The sequence below is a fragment of the Euleptes europaea genome, chromosome 6 (assembly GCF_029931775.1).
Source record: "Euleptes europaea isolate rEulEur1 chromosome 6, rEulEur1.hap1, whole genome shotgun sequence".
NCBI lineage: Eukaryota > Metazoa > Chordata > Lepidosauria > Squamata > Sphaerodactylidae > Euleptes > Euleptes europaea.
In genome coordinates, this window is record NC_079317.1 from 59,104,116 (window position 1) to 59,120,530 (window position 16,415).

The 16,415-nt window shown below is 41.5% G+C and overlaps 1 protein-coding gene across 2 annotated transcripts in view; it reads left to right on the forward strand.

Moving 5' to 3' along the window:
• The window catches only part of SPI1 (Spi-1 proto-oncogene), a 37,031-nt gene that overhangs the window by 19,376 nt on the left and 1,240 nt on the right, over positions 1–16,415 (forward strand). The window contains exons 2-4 of one of the 2 annotated variants that reach the window (XM_056850781.1): positions 2,578–2,671; positions 6,752–6,963; positions 15,045–15,201. In XM_056850781.1, the coding sequence (XP_056706759.1) occupies positions 2,578–2,671; positions 6,752–6,963; positions 15,045–15,201 (463 nt within the window). The remainder of the gene's footprint in view (positions 1–2,577; positions 2,672–6,751; positions 6,964–15,044; positions 15,202–16,415) is intronic. The other variant, XM_056850782.1, reaches the window with a different exon arrangement.

Here is a 16,415-nt window from a genome sequence, read left to right on the forward strand (position 1 = left end):
ACCCTTTATTTGATAGTTCTGGCACAGTGGACCCAAAAAAATGTCATCAGCTGGCTTACAGCGAGGGTTGCCAGGTCCCCCCTCTCCATCATGGGAGGTTTTAGGGAGCGGGGATGGGTTGATCACACAATACGTGATTACATCACTTTTGGGTTTATCTGGGGGTTTGAGTGCTAAAGCAGCCGCGGTGATGCGGCACTTCTGGGGGTAAACCCGGAAGTGATGTAATCACATTGTGTGCGGCTGTGCACACACGCAATTGCTGCTCTGGAGCAGCCGGGTGGATTGGCGGGCAAGCATCCACTGAGGCTTTATACCCGCATAACAAGATTGCATAAGATAAGCTTGGATCAAAAATGAAAGTTGCTATCAATCTGTATTATTTTACATCCAGTTTCTTGCCAAGTATTACTTGAGCTGATTAATACTTTCTCATCTCCATGTTTTTCTACAATGACCAACAAAACAGAATTTCCTCTTCTACGTTGGGGGGTTGATCTACTGCATACTTTTGACTTTTTTAAAAATAAAACTGTTCATCTACTGATTTGCTTGGCAGGAGCAATCATCAAAAATGTCTTTGTTTTGTATTAGGACAAACAAAGATTCTAAAGCATTCAACACACATTTGCTGAATTTGTTTTCAGGATGGAGCATGTGTGTGGAAACAATTTCTTCCCATCATATAATGCAGGATGGCCTTCATGTATGAATAGAAAAAAGAAAAAGAGTTCTGAGCTCTTTCCCCTCTTTGCTTTTAGTAATAATTTTACAAACAGGTTATACTTTAAATCCAACAGGCACCCCAAGAAATTAGCTGCCTGGGCAGAACACTATCATAAACACTCTGTTTATTGCAGGGTCCATGGATATTTCATACTGATTTGATTTGCATAATCCTTATATTTTTCTTCAAAATTGTGATGTTACATTTGCCAAGTGCCCAGAGTGCTGAGATGTGATGTACCCCCGCAAATGCCACAGGCAGCTACTGGTTATTTTTCTGATGTAATTATTAGTGTTTCCAACCCTCAGGTGATGGCTGGAGATCTCCCGCTATTACAACTGATCTCCAGGCAATAGAAATCAGTTCCCCTGGAGAAAATGGCCGCTTTGGCAATTAGACTCTATGGCATAATACCCCATTGAAGTCCCTCCCCTCCCCAAACTCCACCCTCCTCAGGCTTCACTCCCCCCCAAATCTCCAGGTATTTCCTAACCATGGAGATGGGGACACAATTCTCCCCTCCTTTCCCCTTGCTGAGGCATACATCGTTATGTGACCTTAAAAAAAAAAGGATGTATGCTCTTGTGCAAGTTAGTTGTGTCAAGAACAATTTCGCAGTTTACTCTATGCAGTCTTCTCTGCACATACTACAGTGAGACCCTTGTCCCTCTAGGGCCTTATTAGGCTGCTAAGGCATTGCTATTCCACATGATAATCCTTTCATGTCCATCCCTATGGATAAGATTGTGATATGGGCTGCATCCACACTAGGGTTGCCAGGTCCCTCTTCACCATCGAGAGGAGGTTTTTGGGGTGGAGCCTGAAGAGGGGAGGGTTTGGGGAGGGGAGGGACTTCAATGCCATAGAGTCCAATTGCCAAAGCAGCTATTTTCTCCAGGTGAACTGATCTCTATCGGCTGGAGATCAGTTGTAATAGCTGGCGATCTCCAGCTAGTACCTTGAGGTTGGCAACCTTAATCCATATGTTGTTGGATATTGCACTATAGCAATAATTTGCAACTGGATTGTCTGGCTCACCTTGGAAAATCCAGTTGCGAATTATTGTTATAGTTCAACAGTAGAGTCCAATAATGTATGGATGCAGCCAGGTTTACTCAGAAATAAGTTTAATGAGACTTACTTTTTAGAGCCTCTGTTCCTCTATTTCATGCTTTCCAAAGCAGCTTCTGCTTTTTCCAGCTGCTAGCCATTTAATTAGTTGTTTCCTGAACTTGTTACCTTCCTGAAAAAGTTATAAGCATTCCAAATGCTCAAGCATAATGTTTCCAACCATTGCACTTAATTTATAAGCTTTACTTTTTGTAAGTATCATAGCACTTTGTTAATAAAAATATTTTTAAAATTAGTGTTATCATTAAAGCATGATAGCACTGATTTAAAACAAAACAAAAAATATGATACCAGCCAGTACAATAGTTTTCCTCTTCTTTCTCTCCTGCCTCAGATGATTCACCTTAATCAATGATCTCCAGCCACCACCTGGAGGTTGGCAACCCTAGCCATGGCTAGATCTCAGCTAAACGGAATCTTCTTACCTATTATAATGTTTTTGTCCTGCTTTATAAATTCATGTTAAATATTTATATTGTACTAAAACAAGGGAGCTTGAAGGTTTTAGAGAGGAGCTGTGGCTCAGTGGCAGAATATCTCAAGGTTCAATCCCTGGCACCTCCAGTTAAAAGGACCAAGTAAGAGATGAAGTGAAATGGTGAAAGACTTAGAGCTGCTTAGAGAGTTGCTGCCAGTCAGAGTAGCCATTACTAACCTTGACAGACCAATGATCTGCTTCAGTATAAGTCAGCTTCTAACAGTTTCTCCCCTCTCTGCAGCCCTCTGAAGACCTGATAACCTATGACTCAGACCTCTACAGACAGTCCCATGACAGTTACCAGTATCTCAATAGTGATGCAGACAGTCATGGTGGTAAGTGAAATATAAAGCATCTGGGAATATCAGAGTGAAGGATTTATGGACATTTGGAGGGTGGATTTATATTGTTAGCAGGTGTGCTTTATGTGCAATGTCAAGCAGTTTTACAGCAATTTTACAGCACTGGGATTCAGTCAACATATATACTGTTTGAAGGCCCTAGCGTCACAAAACAAAGTTAACTCCTTGTTTATTTAACTCTATGGACTGGGCATTTATAATCTCAGGGAAGAAGCGCGCACACTCAAACGCTAAGGACTCGTGATAGATAGATAGATAGATAGATAGATAGATAGATAGATAGATAGATAGATAGATAGATGTAGCGTGTGAATGAAGCAGTGTTTGAGTCCCCAGTCCCAATAGCTCTGTGCAGTGTCTGAGTGAAGGGTGATTACTAAAAAGGGACTGGGGTACCCGGTCTGCTGATGTCTTTGTGAGTGAGAGAGAGGACCTGGAATGTGAAATGGTCATGGCTCTATATATTTTAAAAGAGGCAAGACGGGTGGTAAACTGTGACCGCCTGACCTACCTGTAATCCTGAAGCTGTGGATCAGAGGTTATGGAGGGTGGTAGGCACTTTGAGTGAGTGAAAAAGGGTGTCACAGTTGCATATGACAACATTTCAAAAATTCATGTTTTTATTTCAGATGGGTCTATTAAAATGCAATTATTCTGGTACTGAAGATATCTATAGGGTTGCCAGATCCCTCTTCACCATCAGCGGGAGATTTTGGGGAGCCTGAGGAGGGCAGGGTTTGGGGAAGGGAGGGACTTCAATGCCATAGAGTCCAATTGCCAAAGCAGCCATTTTCTCCAGGTGAACTGATCTCTATTGACTGGAGATCAGTTGTAAAAGCAAGGGATCTTCTGCTATTACCTGGAGGTTGGCAACCCTAGATATCTAGGCAGAAAAATTGATGTCTTCCCAAATTTAGCTAATAGGGAATCAAAGGTAGGAAAAATATAAAAATTGTCTCATAGAAGGGAGTATATCCTATACATCAGAAGGGGGTAGCAGAAGTGGTTCTGCATCCCAACCTATGAATATCCCCTCTGTGAGTAAGGAGAGGGAAGTGACTCTTGCCCTGCCTTTAACCTTTCACTACATAAAAGACAAACACTCTCCATGGCTCTACAACAAAGTATTTTCTCACATCCTCTTTCACTTCATATTATATTTCTCAGAATGACTCCAGCTTTTTAAAAGCTACCCAATACTTACTGATATTTTATTTTGGCAAAAAGCCTTTTTTATTATTCACACATTACAGAGAGCACAGATTGGGTGTGGGTTATCAAATTAGTTCCCCTGGAGAAAATGGCTGCTTTGGAGGGTGGACTCTATGGCATTTTACCCTTCTGAGGTCCCTCCCCAAGCTCCACCCCCCAAAATCTGCAGGTATTTCCCAACCTGGAGCGGGCCTAAAGCCACAGTCTGAACCACAGTCTGTATAGTGTCAACCTATGCCATCACATGTTGAGATTGTGGGTTACATTTAACTATACGTTTGACGAATAATGATGGCCAGTCATGTGATTGCTTTAACACAGAGCTAGCTCACCTTGAAAGACAATTCTTTCTCAATTATTCATCTCCTTTTAACTTTGAAAAATGTATATGTATATGTGTGTTTGTGTATATTTATACTCACATTTTCCACATTCAAAACATGGTACTCCTATAGTATTATAAGAAAATGTATAATGTTCTTTTCTATTTTTGAACATTTCGATATCAAAGATGAAGGAAATCCCAAACACTAAACAAAGTAGTAACCACCTTCTAATGAGAAAGCCAAACTTGAAAGCTAGGCGAACCCCAAAATAGTTAAACATTGAGGGATTCAGTACACAATACTAGACTGGCTAGCTAGTATCTGACTAATAAAAGATCACATGGTTCTTTTGCTTCATCCTATACTGTTAACATTACTTGTTATGAAATGAACTATTCATCTAATCAGAGGAAGTTATTACACCTTGTGGGTAATTCCACAGTTAAGTATCTGGCACACATGAGACAGGCTCATAGCTTCTGTGTGCAAATTGGCATCACAATCAGGAATGTCAAGTACTGTCCATTAATGTATTTATTATCAGAGGATTGGCTTCAACGTACTGTAGAAATGATAAGTTAATGAGGTCTAACAATTATAACCTTTATCCTTAGGGCTAGTTAGCTGGGCAGTAATGGATATGATGTCACAGAATTCTAGTTAGCCAGGTATTCATCCAGCTGGCCAACTGCTGTTGTGTTTAAAAGCTATCATTGTATAGTTGTGTTTAAAGGTGCTTAGATAAAAGGCATCTCTTATGGCAGGTTAGTTGATATGCAGCTGCTATGGCAGATAGGTGGTTTTGCACCTACCTGGAAGGTAGGTTTCAGAAGACAATGCTGAGGGACTGCCACTGGCCTCCTTGATCTCTGCCTGTTGTGTCCCAAGTGGTTCCATCTTGTCCCCCATGCCTTTTTAACATCTACATGAAGCCACTGAATTGGGTCATCTGGAGATCTGATCTGGGTTGCCACCAATAGGAGGATGAAACTAAGCTCTATCCCACATTTTCAGTGGATCCCAGGGAAGCTGTGGAAACATGGAACCAGTGCCTGGAGGCAGTTTGCAGATGGGTGAAGGCTAACACACTAAAGCTTAATCCTGACAAGAGAGAGGTGCTATTGATGCACAGAAGGACTAACCTAAATGAGAAGATTCTTGGTTTGGGGGTTCTGCTAGATCCAGGCTTCCTGTTGGATGAATCGGTGGCAGCAGTGGCCAGAAGTGCCTTTCACCAACTTTGGCTGGTGAGCCAGCTGCAGCCTTTCTCTGGGTAAAAAAGATCTTGTCATCATAGTGCCCTGGCAACATCTAGATTAGATTATTGCAATGCACTCCATGTAGAGACACCCTTGAAGAACAACCAGAAAGTATAATTAGCTCAGAATGCTGCAGCAAGGATGTTGACTAAAGTGATCCATAGAGAACCATATCATTCCAATCTTGTTGCTTCCAGGTCCAGTTGAAGGTGCTGGTTATCTTTAAAGCCATATGCAGCTTGAGACAAGCATATTTTAAGAACACCAACTCCCATATGAATTTACCCAACCTGGAGCTCCCGTCATCTGAACCCAGATTGGTGGCAACTCGAGAAAGGGCCTTCTCAGTTGTGGCACTAAAACTATGGAATTTCCTCACCAGGGAGATTGAACTATCCCCCTCTATCATCATGCCTCCTTCTATCACTATGAAGAATTTTTCATTTAATTTGGCATTCCCTTACTCTCCTTCCTGTTTATATATAATACTAAACTAAACTAAAAAGACCTTTAAAAACAACTATATATAACACTACAGATAGATAGATAGATAGATAGATAGATACACACACACATATACATATATACGCTAAACTAAAAAGACTTTGAAACAACTTGAAAAAACAACTCTCAAGAAACAGTGTGTGTGTGAGAGAGAAATTTATTTATCTATCTATTTATTTTACTTCTGTCGCACCCTTTGACAACCAAGGTTGGGCTCAGGATGGCAAACAACCAATAAAATATACAGTGTGAAATGGATACATTATACAACATAAAGGTCAACTTTTTTAATAATTTCCAGCATTAACATTAAAATTCCAAGTGACACCCCTACTAATAATGTGAGAACCGACAAGAAGGACAACATTGTTTTTAAAGGTCTTTTTAGTTGTTTGCCACACTGAGGGCCCTTATTTGGGTGGAAAGGTAGGATAAAAATGTTTTAAATAAATAATAAAATAACTTCAAGTTCAGCTGTTTTCTACAAATTCTTACCATGAACCATCAGGCCTAAAAGCTTGCAGTTTCTTTCTTTTCCATAATGAAAGTCAAGACTCTCAGAATGCCTAATTCCACCCCAGACATTTGACTCCGTACTAAAATGATTGTAATTTCCAATGGAAACAAGCTCCCCAGGGAACGGATTCAAACCAGCTTGGTACAACTCACCACTCAGTGAATTGACCGCACTTTACAAAAGCACATTATGTGAAAGGGAAAGATTGATTTCTCCCCCTGTTCTGTATTAACAGGTGAATTGCTTTTGTGTCCATCAGAGCACTACTGGGAATATCACCCACACCACCTGCACCCCGAGTTTGAGAGCTTTGGGGACAACCACTTTGCAGAGCTCCAAAGTGTGCAGGCACCTCAGCTGCAGCAGCTCTACCGGCATATGGAGATTGAACAGATGCACGTTCTAGACCCTGGGATTCCAAACACACATATTGGTCTCAGTCACCAGGTACGGCCATCAGCCAGCTCTATAATAATTCTGTCTGGTGGGGCTTTTCACTCCAGGTTTAGTGTGACAAAAACATTGAAAAGAAGGTTCCAGGAAGCAGTAATGTGATAACAAAGGAGACACTTGGATGAATGATAGAAGTGTTTGCTCTCTCAAGCACGCCTCCCACCTCAGGCCTTATTGAACGCTCGTCGGGTATGATCTGTTTATCTGTGAACCCATGGCCCACCTCAAGCCTGGAAACTTCAGCTTCTTGCTGAAGGAAGCTGGTCTAATCAGACTCAGTCACAGCAGACCCTGACACTGTCACTAAGGAACACTATGTTTTGCCACATTTTCCTCACCCCAGCAATTCCTCCTGGCCTAGGGTTGCCAGCTGCAGGTTGGGAAATACCTGGAGATTTTGGGGGTGGAGCCTGAGGAGGGCAGGGTTTGAAGAAGGGAGGGGCTTCAATGCCATAGAGTCCAGTCGCCAAAGCGGCCATTTTCTCCAGGGGAACTCACCTCTGTCACCTGGAGATCAGTTCTAATAGCAGGAGATCTCCAGCCACCACCTGGAGGTTGGCAACCCTATCCTGACCCCTGGAAAGCTGACTCCTGGGGCTGCCAGATCTTCAAGGAATAATAGTCACTCGGGTTGGAGCGCGGTGGGGAGGGAGAAGGGGGCAAAATAGGTTCACTGGATGTAGGACTGAAAGCTTCATGTGACCCTGTGTACACTCAAACAGTATTACTATTTACAGGTAAGGAAGTAAGCAGGGTGGTGCTAGAATGTTAGGGTTGCCAAACTCTGGGTACTATTCAAAAATCACAGATGTAGGCTAATGATTCACTTATATCAATGTTTATAAATATAATTTCTTCAGATTACACTATTGCTTCATAGTGCCTTTTCAATCAACAAAATTAAATGTACAGTTTTATATATACAAGGCAAAATTCATAAAAAATCAAATTCAACAGAAATTAGCAATTGACTTGTGGTGTCTTTCTTTCATGAATTATGCATATATTGTCCATAAATGTCCTTGAGTCCAATTGGGTAGAACAGGATTCCGGTATCTTTGCCTGTTTCAATATTTCTTCAGCTACCCTGAAGGACATATATTTATGACGTCTGGATCCTCTCTCAGAACTTCCCTTGTATCCTCAGCATTTGTTTGTAATATCAGAATGCTGGTCTGTTGATAAATTATTTAAATAGAACTATAAATTAACATTCTAAGCATTGTAATATTAATTATTTTACACATATATAATATAATTACAATTATACTTACAATCATAAATGAATTTTCATACACAGTGACTTGTGTGGTGTCAACCCGACAAGAATCCTTTCTTGTTTCCAGTCAATTAATTCCATACAGGCAGTATACTTAAATGCTTACTGCATTACTCATTAGGATCGATCCCAGGTGCAGGTGTTAATTTACAAAAAGGAGGTAAGATCATTGGCCATATTTAACCCCTTAGGGGATATGCAGTCAAAGAGTTGCACAAAGCGTGCTTCCTGCTGACTTAAAATTCGTTCTATGTTAGATCTCTGGAACTTCTTAGGTGTTGCTTGCCAAACCACAAAGAACTGAAAGTCACTATCTGTATGTTTGCACTTCAACCAATGCTCCACTAGGGGCGCTTCTAATACTTGATTTTTTATTCTGGACCTGTGCTCCCCAATTCTTAATTTAAGGGGGCGTGTGGTTTTTCCAACATAAATTAATTTGCACATACAAATGACTAAATAAATAACATTTGCAGAGGAGCAATTTGTAAATTGACGCAGTACATATGTGAAACCAGTGTCTTCCCTTGTGAAACTCTTTACTGGGAGGGAGAACCGGCAGACTGCGCATGATCCACAGCGATGATGTCCAACAGCCCCTGTGGTGGGAGGTGCTACATTGAGATCTGTATGTATTAGCGCGTCTCTTAAAGAGCCCGTTCTTTTAAAACCAATCAAGGGTGGTATTGCACATCCTGCAATGCTCTGTACTATGTGCCAGTGTTTATAAATGATTCGTTTTATCTTAGTTGCCAAATGTGTAAATTGTAAAGAAGCTGTTAAATTCTGTTTATCACGTTTCTTGCAAGTAAAAAGAGTAGACCTATCTATCCCATCAGCTCGAAGGCGTGCACTATTGATGATATGTGGTGGATAACCTCTGCTCAAAAGGGTGTCTTCCAATTCTGATGCTGCTTTTATATAGTCCTCTGTGCGTGTTGCATTCCTTTTTAACCTTAAAAACTGGCCATAAGGTAAATTGTTCCTCATAAAGGAGGGATGATGAGACTTATAATGTAACAGAGCTCCCTTATCTGTGGGCTTTTTATAGGGAGCTACCCAAAGCTTTCCCACTGAGTCAACATTAACAATTACATCAAGAAATGGTAGACTGTCATGATCGGTCTGAAAATCAAACTGAATATGCTCATTGTATTGGTTAAGCTGTTCCAAAAACACATTACAATTCTCTTGATTGTCAAATAACATGATCAGATCATCCACAAAACGGCGAAAGAATAGAACATGTTTTTTAAATACCTCATTACAAAAAATAAACCTCTTTTCAAAAGAAATCATAAAGATATTTGCCACCGATGGAGAAATCATAAAGATATTTGCCAAACTCTGGGTACTAGCTAGAGATCTCCTGCTATTACAACTGATCTCCAGCCGACTGAGGTGAGTTCCCCTGGAGAAAATGGCCGCTTTGGCAATTGGACTCTATGTCATTGAAGTCCCTCCCCTCCTCAAACCCTACCCTCCTTAGGCTCCACCCCAAAAACCTCCTGCCAGTGGTGAAGAGGGACCTGGCAACCCTATAGAATGTTCTGAGGCTGCTTCCATGTGGGGATTTCCCCCCTCCCCAGATTTAAGGGGAACATGACATTGTGCTGATTCCGAGCATGGCGCATGCATTTTGAGGGCTTTCCCCTTTACCCTGAATAAAAAAACCTTTTTCTGGTTTAAAGGGGGAACTGTTGGGTCATAAAACATCTGTCTGGATATTCTACCCATATCCACCACAGGGAAGAGGAAAAGCTAAGCTCTACTTTGAAAAATGGTGTGGGGGGCAGCTTGTTTCCATGCACATTTTCCCCTTCTCCATTTAGCCCTTTAAAGGGCTTTATTCCATTTCTCTGCTGATCTGCAGTGAAGTGTTACAGGCACAGCACAGATCAGCAGGGAAGGGGGGTTCTGGGCCATTGAGGGATGATTGCTTTCATATCTGCACAAGCACAATGCAGGCAAACAGAGTGATGATCTCAGTGAGGATGTGGATGATCTCAGTGTGGATGTGTTTCCCACTCTTTCCCATGCTTGTTGCTGCTGCTGCTGCCATTTGGGGACATTTTTCATGCCCTGTCGGGAAGCAGCCTGAGATACTACTATGGATGGACGGGTATAATAAGCAGTAGTTCTTAATGTGTTCGTTGCCATTAATACAGATCGTGCTCTACAACATAAATAAAAAGCCCTTTCTCTGCTCATGGAGCTTTCTTCCGGCCTAAAGTTTGTCAGGGGGAAGAGAACAATGAGAGGGGAAGGAGCTGGAGAGGCAACGGTAACAATAAAGTAATATGAAGTTACAAATGTGCTCAATTGACCGTTAGCAAAAACCACAACTGTGTTAGGGTTGCTCCAGGTTGGGAAATACCTGGAGATTTTTGAGGTGGAGCCTGAGGAAGGTGGGGTTTAGGGCGGTGAAGGACTTCAATAGGGTATAATGCCATAGAGTCCACCTTCCAAAGTGGTCTTTTTCTCCAGGTGATTTCTGTTGCCTGGAGATCAGTTGTGGTAGCAGGAGATCTCCAGCCACCACCTGGAGGCTTTCCCCACAAGGAAAGCCTAAAGTGTTTACAGCTAGCCAGTTTAGAAAAACAACAACAAAAGTTATAAGAGCATGGAAGGCCTGGAGAAAGTGGTAGGAAGGACTCTCCCCCCCACAAAAAAAATAACAATGGAACTCAGGGGCACTTAAGGCCATTGATGGGCAGTAGATTCAGGACAAACAAAGGAAGTACGTTTTCACTCAATGAGTAATTAAACTATAGAATTCATTGCCACAGGATGTTATGATGGCCACTAGCTTTGATCGCTTTAAAAAGATTAGACAGATTTATGCAGAGGAGGCCAGCAATAGCTGTTAGCTGTAATGGCTGACATCTTGGACCTCTGTGTCCTTGTTGTGGGCTTTTCAGAGTACCTGATCAACCTGATTTAGGAAACAGGATGCTGAACTAGATGAACTGTCCATCTAATCCAGTGTGTGTCTTCTTATAGATTTTTGAATTAACATTGGAAATGATATCAGAGAATTCTCGTTTCACCTGTAGCCAGTCACATGATGCTCTTGCACTTTAGGGCATCCTACTGACTTTGTCTGCCCTCTCCCATATGGAATGCATTTTCATTGCCCCCAGAGACTTTACCATGGATCCAAATCAGCAATTATTAAGAGAGGGCAAACACACTGCATGTGTCACAACACACTATAAGAAAAAGTGACACATTTTGAACAGTCATGTTGTTTTGCTACACAGTACAGATTTGGAACCCTTTAATACCTTTAAGCCAACATACCTTGAAAATGATTTCTACTCTTCTAATCGAGTTCTCAGTTGATGTTACTGGAAGGAAAAGACAGGATGGCTGAGTGGGGGCCAATGTTCCCCATGTGAACTTTGTCCTCCCTCCTAGCTGTGTGACATCTGCATGGAAATGGACCACATTGTATGCCACATTATTTCTGCATTCAGTGGTGCATTTAGGGAATTATATCAATTATAGACTCTGGACTTAATGATAAAGCACAGAACAAGCATACAATGAATTTATCTAATCTAATCCTACCCTCCCCACAGATAAAAACACATAGTGTAACTAGGACATAGGAATTGCTAACTAGAACTTGCATGGGGGGGGGGGGCTGCTGAGCCTGTGAGCTGGGGCCCTGCCCCAAAGGTTGCCCCTGACAGCACCCCTGTCTGCATTTGACCATGGCCAGGACGGTGTGAGAAGTACCCTTTGGGAAGTGGCTCCTGCAATGCTGTGATAGCATATCAATCTATTCTGAGAGAAGACAAAGGAAGGACAGTTTGGTGTTCATCTTGGGATATACAGAATACCCATGAGAAATACTCGTAAATTAATTAAGCACTTTAAGCTTCTTTTGGCATCCTTCAGAAGTGATGTGGCAGGGCCCACTAAACCTGTGGAAAAAGCAGAATGTATAAAATCCAACGCAGTTTTGAAATGTTAGCTCTCTGAATCATTTCATTAATCATATGCCCCAACAGATGCTGTGGTCGGAACATTGTGACCTATTTTGTAATATCTTCAGGACCTTGTCACCTTGTATATATTGAATTTCATACTTTGGTGCAATCACTGTTACCCCCGCCCCCAAAAGCTAAACTGTAAAACATACAGATTCTGACCAGAAAAAAACATAAAGAGAGAAGAGTAACTTATCCAATGAGAATAGAGGAGACAAGTTGATATGAATAAGCCTGAGCAAGATTTTTTTCTACAAATTCTCATTTTCTTTCTGTTGATGGACACCCCCGACAATATCTCAGCACTTTTAAATGTGTTTTGCATATTCCTACAATTTTCTACTCGGAGAGTCACCACTCCTACCCTGCCTTTCTAACTGTCCCTCACTTTACAGTAGACATTACTAAGAATGTGCGCAACTCTGCTGAAATTTATTACTAGTTTCAATAAGGTTACATGAGTTTCTCTCCAAATGCCTCAGGCTGCCTGAGGAAGAACCACTAAATGTGCAATGAATTTCACTTCAGGCAAAATGTTGTGTTCACCTTGGGACATACAGAACACTCAAGAGGACTTCCGGTAAACTTAATTAATTTCATTCAACTTTTCTTGACATTCCTCACAATTCACATGAAGGTGACCCCCCCCCCCAGTTCATTGTACATAACATTTTTGATGGCAACTCTAGATGCTGCCTCTCCATTTTCCACTGACCCTTAGCCTTCTATCTCCTCCATTTCTCCCTGACACTTAGGCTGCAGTTCTGTTAACTGTAAAGTGCTCAGTGTGACTCCATGGTTGAGGACGAGGTCAGTAATTTTACACTTGAGGATTTGGCAGGAAATGTACACACACTCTTACCCAATCCTAGCTCTTCCTACCATACTCATCTCCAGTCAATCTGCCAAGTCACTAACCGCCTGTCTTTCAGGCCTTGAAGCAACCCAATTGCACATGCCTCACTGAGGCATTTCAGAATAACTTGCACACCAACAGAAAAACATCAGACGTCCATGACCCATGCCACTAGGTGGCAAGTCAAGGACAAAGTGCTATTTCTTATCTTTCAGAATCTAGCAGACCCAAGTAAAAATGAGAGCAGCCTTTAATTGTGGTGGAAAACTGATATCCTTATACAGATCTTTCAGCAATGTATCTGAAAACTAATACTCCTGAAGATATGTACTCTGCTCAGAGTTCCTACTTGTATTTGACAACGGGAGCTTTGTCTCTCAAAAGTTTATATCCCCAAAATCTTGTTGGTCTCCAAGGTTCTACTGGACTAAAATCTAGCTTTTCTACTGCAGACCAACACGGCTACCCACCTGAAACTAGCAGACCAACATGGCTACCCACCTGAAACTTCTCAGAATACATGTCTTCTAATTCAAATTATTACATTCTTTATCCTACAGCACTATCAATGAGAGTGGGGTTTCATGCCAATTGTACTGCTGTAGAGAGAAGCGAAATAGCTACAGCCTAAAGAAAAAAACTAAAGGGAACAACACGGTGTTATGACTGATTTTTAATATATGAAGATATGATTCTGTTCTCTCATTTATATGGCTATTAAACTGCTATTGTGATGTCTTTGTACATCTGCCCAGGACTGCCCTCCATTTGCCATCCCTGTTGGAGCCAGCATGGTATAGTGCAGGGGTGGGGAACCTTTTTTCTGCCAAGGGCCATTTGAATATTTAGAACATCATTCGCGGGCCATACAAAATTATCAACTTAAAAAATTATCAACTTAAAAATTAGCCTGCTATATTTAGTCAAACATTCAGCCAAGAGGCACGACCGGAGACAGCTCCGAGTATCTGCCACATAGAGCGACTCGCTTTTGAGCTCTGCCTTTCCCAGCTGGGCCTGAGAGATTCAGGCAGGGCAGCAAACACAAGACACAGTTTGTTGGGTGGTCCTAGCAGCTCCATAGCTAACGACTCTTCTTCAAGGGGGGAAAAAGGTTCCCTTTCTCAGCAAGACAAACTCACATCTGCCTTGAATAGAGGCTATTCCTGTCCGCGGGAGGGGGTGGATCGCTGGTCTTAGATCCTTCTGAGCTAGAGATCTGCCAGGACCCACAAAGGGCCAGACCAAATGATTTCGCGGACCTTACGCGGCCCCTGGGCCTGACGTTCCCCACCCCTGGTATAGTGGTTAGGAGCAGTGGACTCTGATCTGGAGAACCAGGTTTGATTCCCCACTCCTCCACATGAGTGGCAGACTCTAATCTGAAGACCCGGGTTCAATTCCCCACTACTCCACATGAAGCCTGGGTGACCTTGGGCCAGTCACAGTTCTCTTCGAACTATCTCAGCCACATCTACCTCACAAAGTGTCTGTTGTGGAGAGAGGAAGGGAAGGGAATTGTAAACTGGTTTGAGACTCCTTAAAAGGTAGAGAAAATCAGGGTATAAAAACCAACTGTTCTTTCTGGCATAGGAAACATCAACTGTCACAATAGAAGGAAAGGACATCTCTGCTGTAGCCCTTCAACATCCATTCTCAGTAGCAGAGAGAGGAGCCATCCCGCTACTTTATTATTGTTTATTACGACGTTAGCATAAGTTTCTTACCATTATTCTTATCTTCCATGGATTTACAGAATTTTTTCCATGCAATTTTCATTTTGTTAAGACATCCTGAGCATGCTAGTGAAAGCTAGGATACAAATGTAATCATCCGGGTCAGTCATTAGTCCCATAAACGCCTTTGTAGTTATGGACAATACACTCACCTTCTTCAGTTCTCTAACATTCTTCATCTCCAACATTCCTGCTGTCTCCTTCAGGTTACCTATGTGCCTCGGGTGTGCGTGCCGTTTCCCTCTCCTCACCAGCGCAGTTCTGATGAAGAAGATCTAGAGAGACGGAGCCCCCCATTGGAAGTATCAGATGGAGAGACTGATGTTGGTGAGCCGGGTCCTGGAATTATGGGTGGAGAAGCAGGTCAGTAGATAGTAAAAAAAAACAGAGGAACTTACCATGACTCACCCTATCTGTAGTATTTTTTAATCTCACCTTTTCTGTAAGTTATCTTCACAACAACCCTGTAAAATAGGTTACAATAAGGGAGAGTGTCAGGTCAAGGGTCATCCAGTGAGCTCCAAGGTTGAGACGTGGTCCTTGTCCATTCATTACCCCACACTGGCTCTGCCCTTATTTCCTGTTCTATCCCAGCCTGTGACCAAACTTCCCACATCCATCTGTACTGTCCTAGCTTCCTCTTCCCTTAAACAACTCTCTTGTTACTCTTTACCTCTTATACTTTCTCCCTGAATTCCTTCATGGCTTTTCCTTCAAACTCACCTTTTTTGTGAAGACTTTGGCTTAACCCATTGGTCCTCATCCCCATTAAATTTAAGTATATGTTCATATTGCCTGACATTATTTGTTGTTACCAAAGTCTCTGCCTCCCTCCACTATTGAAATACAGACTGTTAGCTCCTCATAGCATGCCTTATTTTGCTTCTGATATTTGATAAATGTTCACCTACAGTTTAAAGCACATATTGAACATTCTGTATGGAATGTATAATAGCTTAGTAAGGTTAAAATGTTACGATTATGGAAATTCTTCAATAAGAGGCCAGTCCAATAATCTGTTTCAGTTGAATCCCTTAATTCGGGAGTCAGCAATCTTTTCTAACATAATCATAAGGGCTGTATTGATTTATTAGCATACAAAATAGATATATATATTTGGAGTGTGACAGTGTCCTCAAGAATCACAATGGACTCCAGAAAACAATTGTGCAATTATTAATATTCTCTACATCAGTATCTTCTTCAGTGACAGAGGTTATTTTTGCAGCAGGTTTTTGAAAGAGGCTCTAACTTCAGAGTCAATGATTGTTACATCTAACCATTTTGTGATGTGTATGAGAGCACAAATAATTTGTTATATCCTAGACTCTGTATTTATATTGGATGCGAATTTATCAATCTTTACAATTAAATTGTTAAAATGAACAAGCTATTAGTTCAGCTTCCAACTGATGAGTTATCAGAAACCTGTATGCAAAAGCTGGACTTTACTGAAGCAGTTACACAATTTCATATGGATATTCAGTATGTATTTTGAATTTTAGGTGAACCTTTTCTTTCTTTCAATGTACTGTATTTGAGTTTACTTGTCTTCTTCTTTTTTATTACTGTATAAA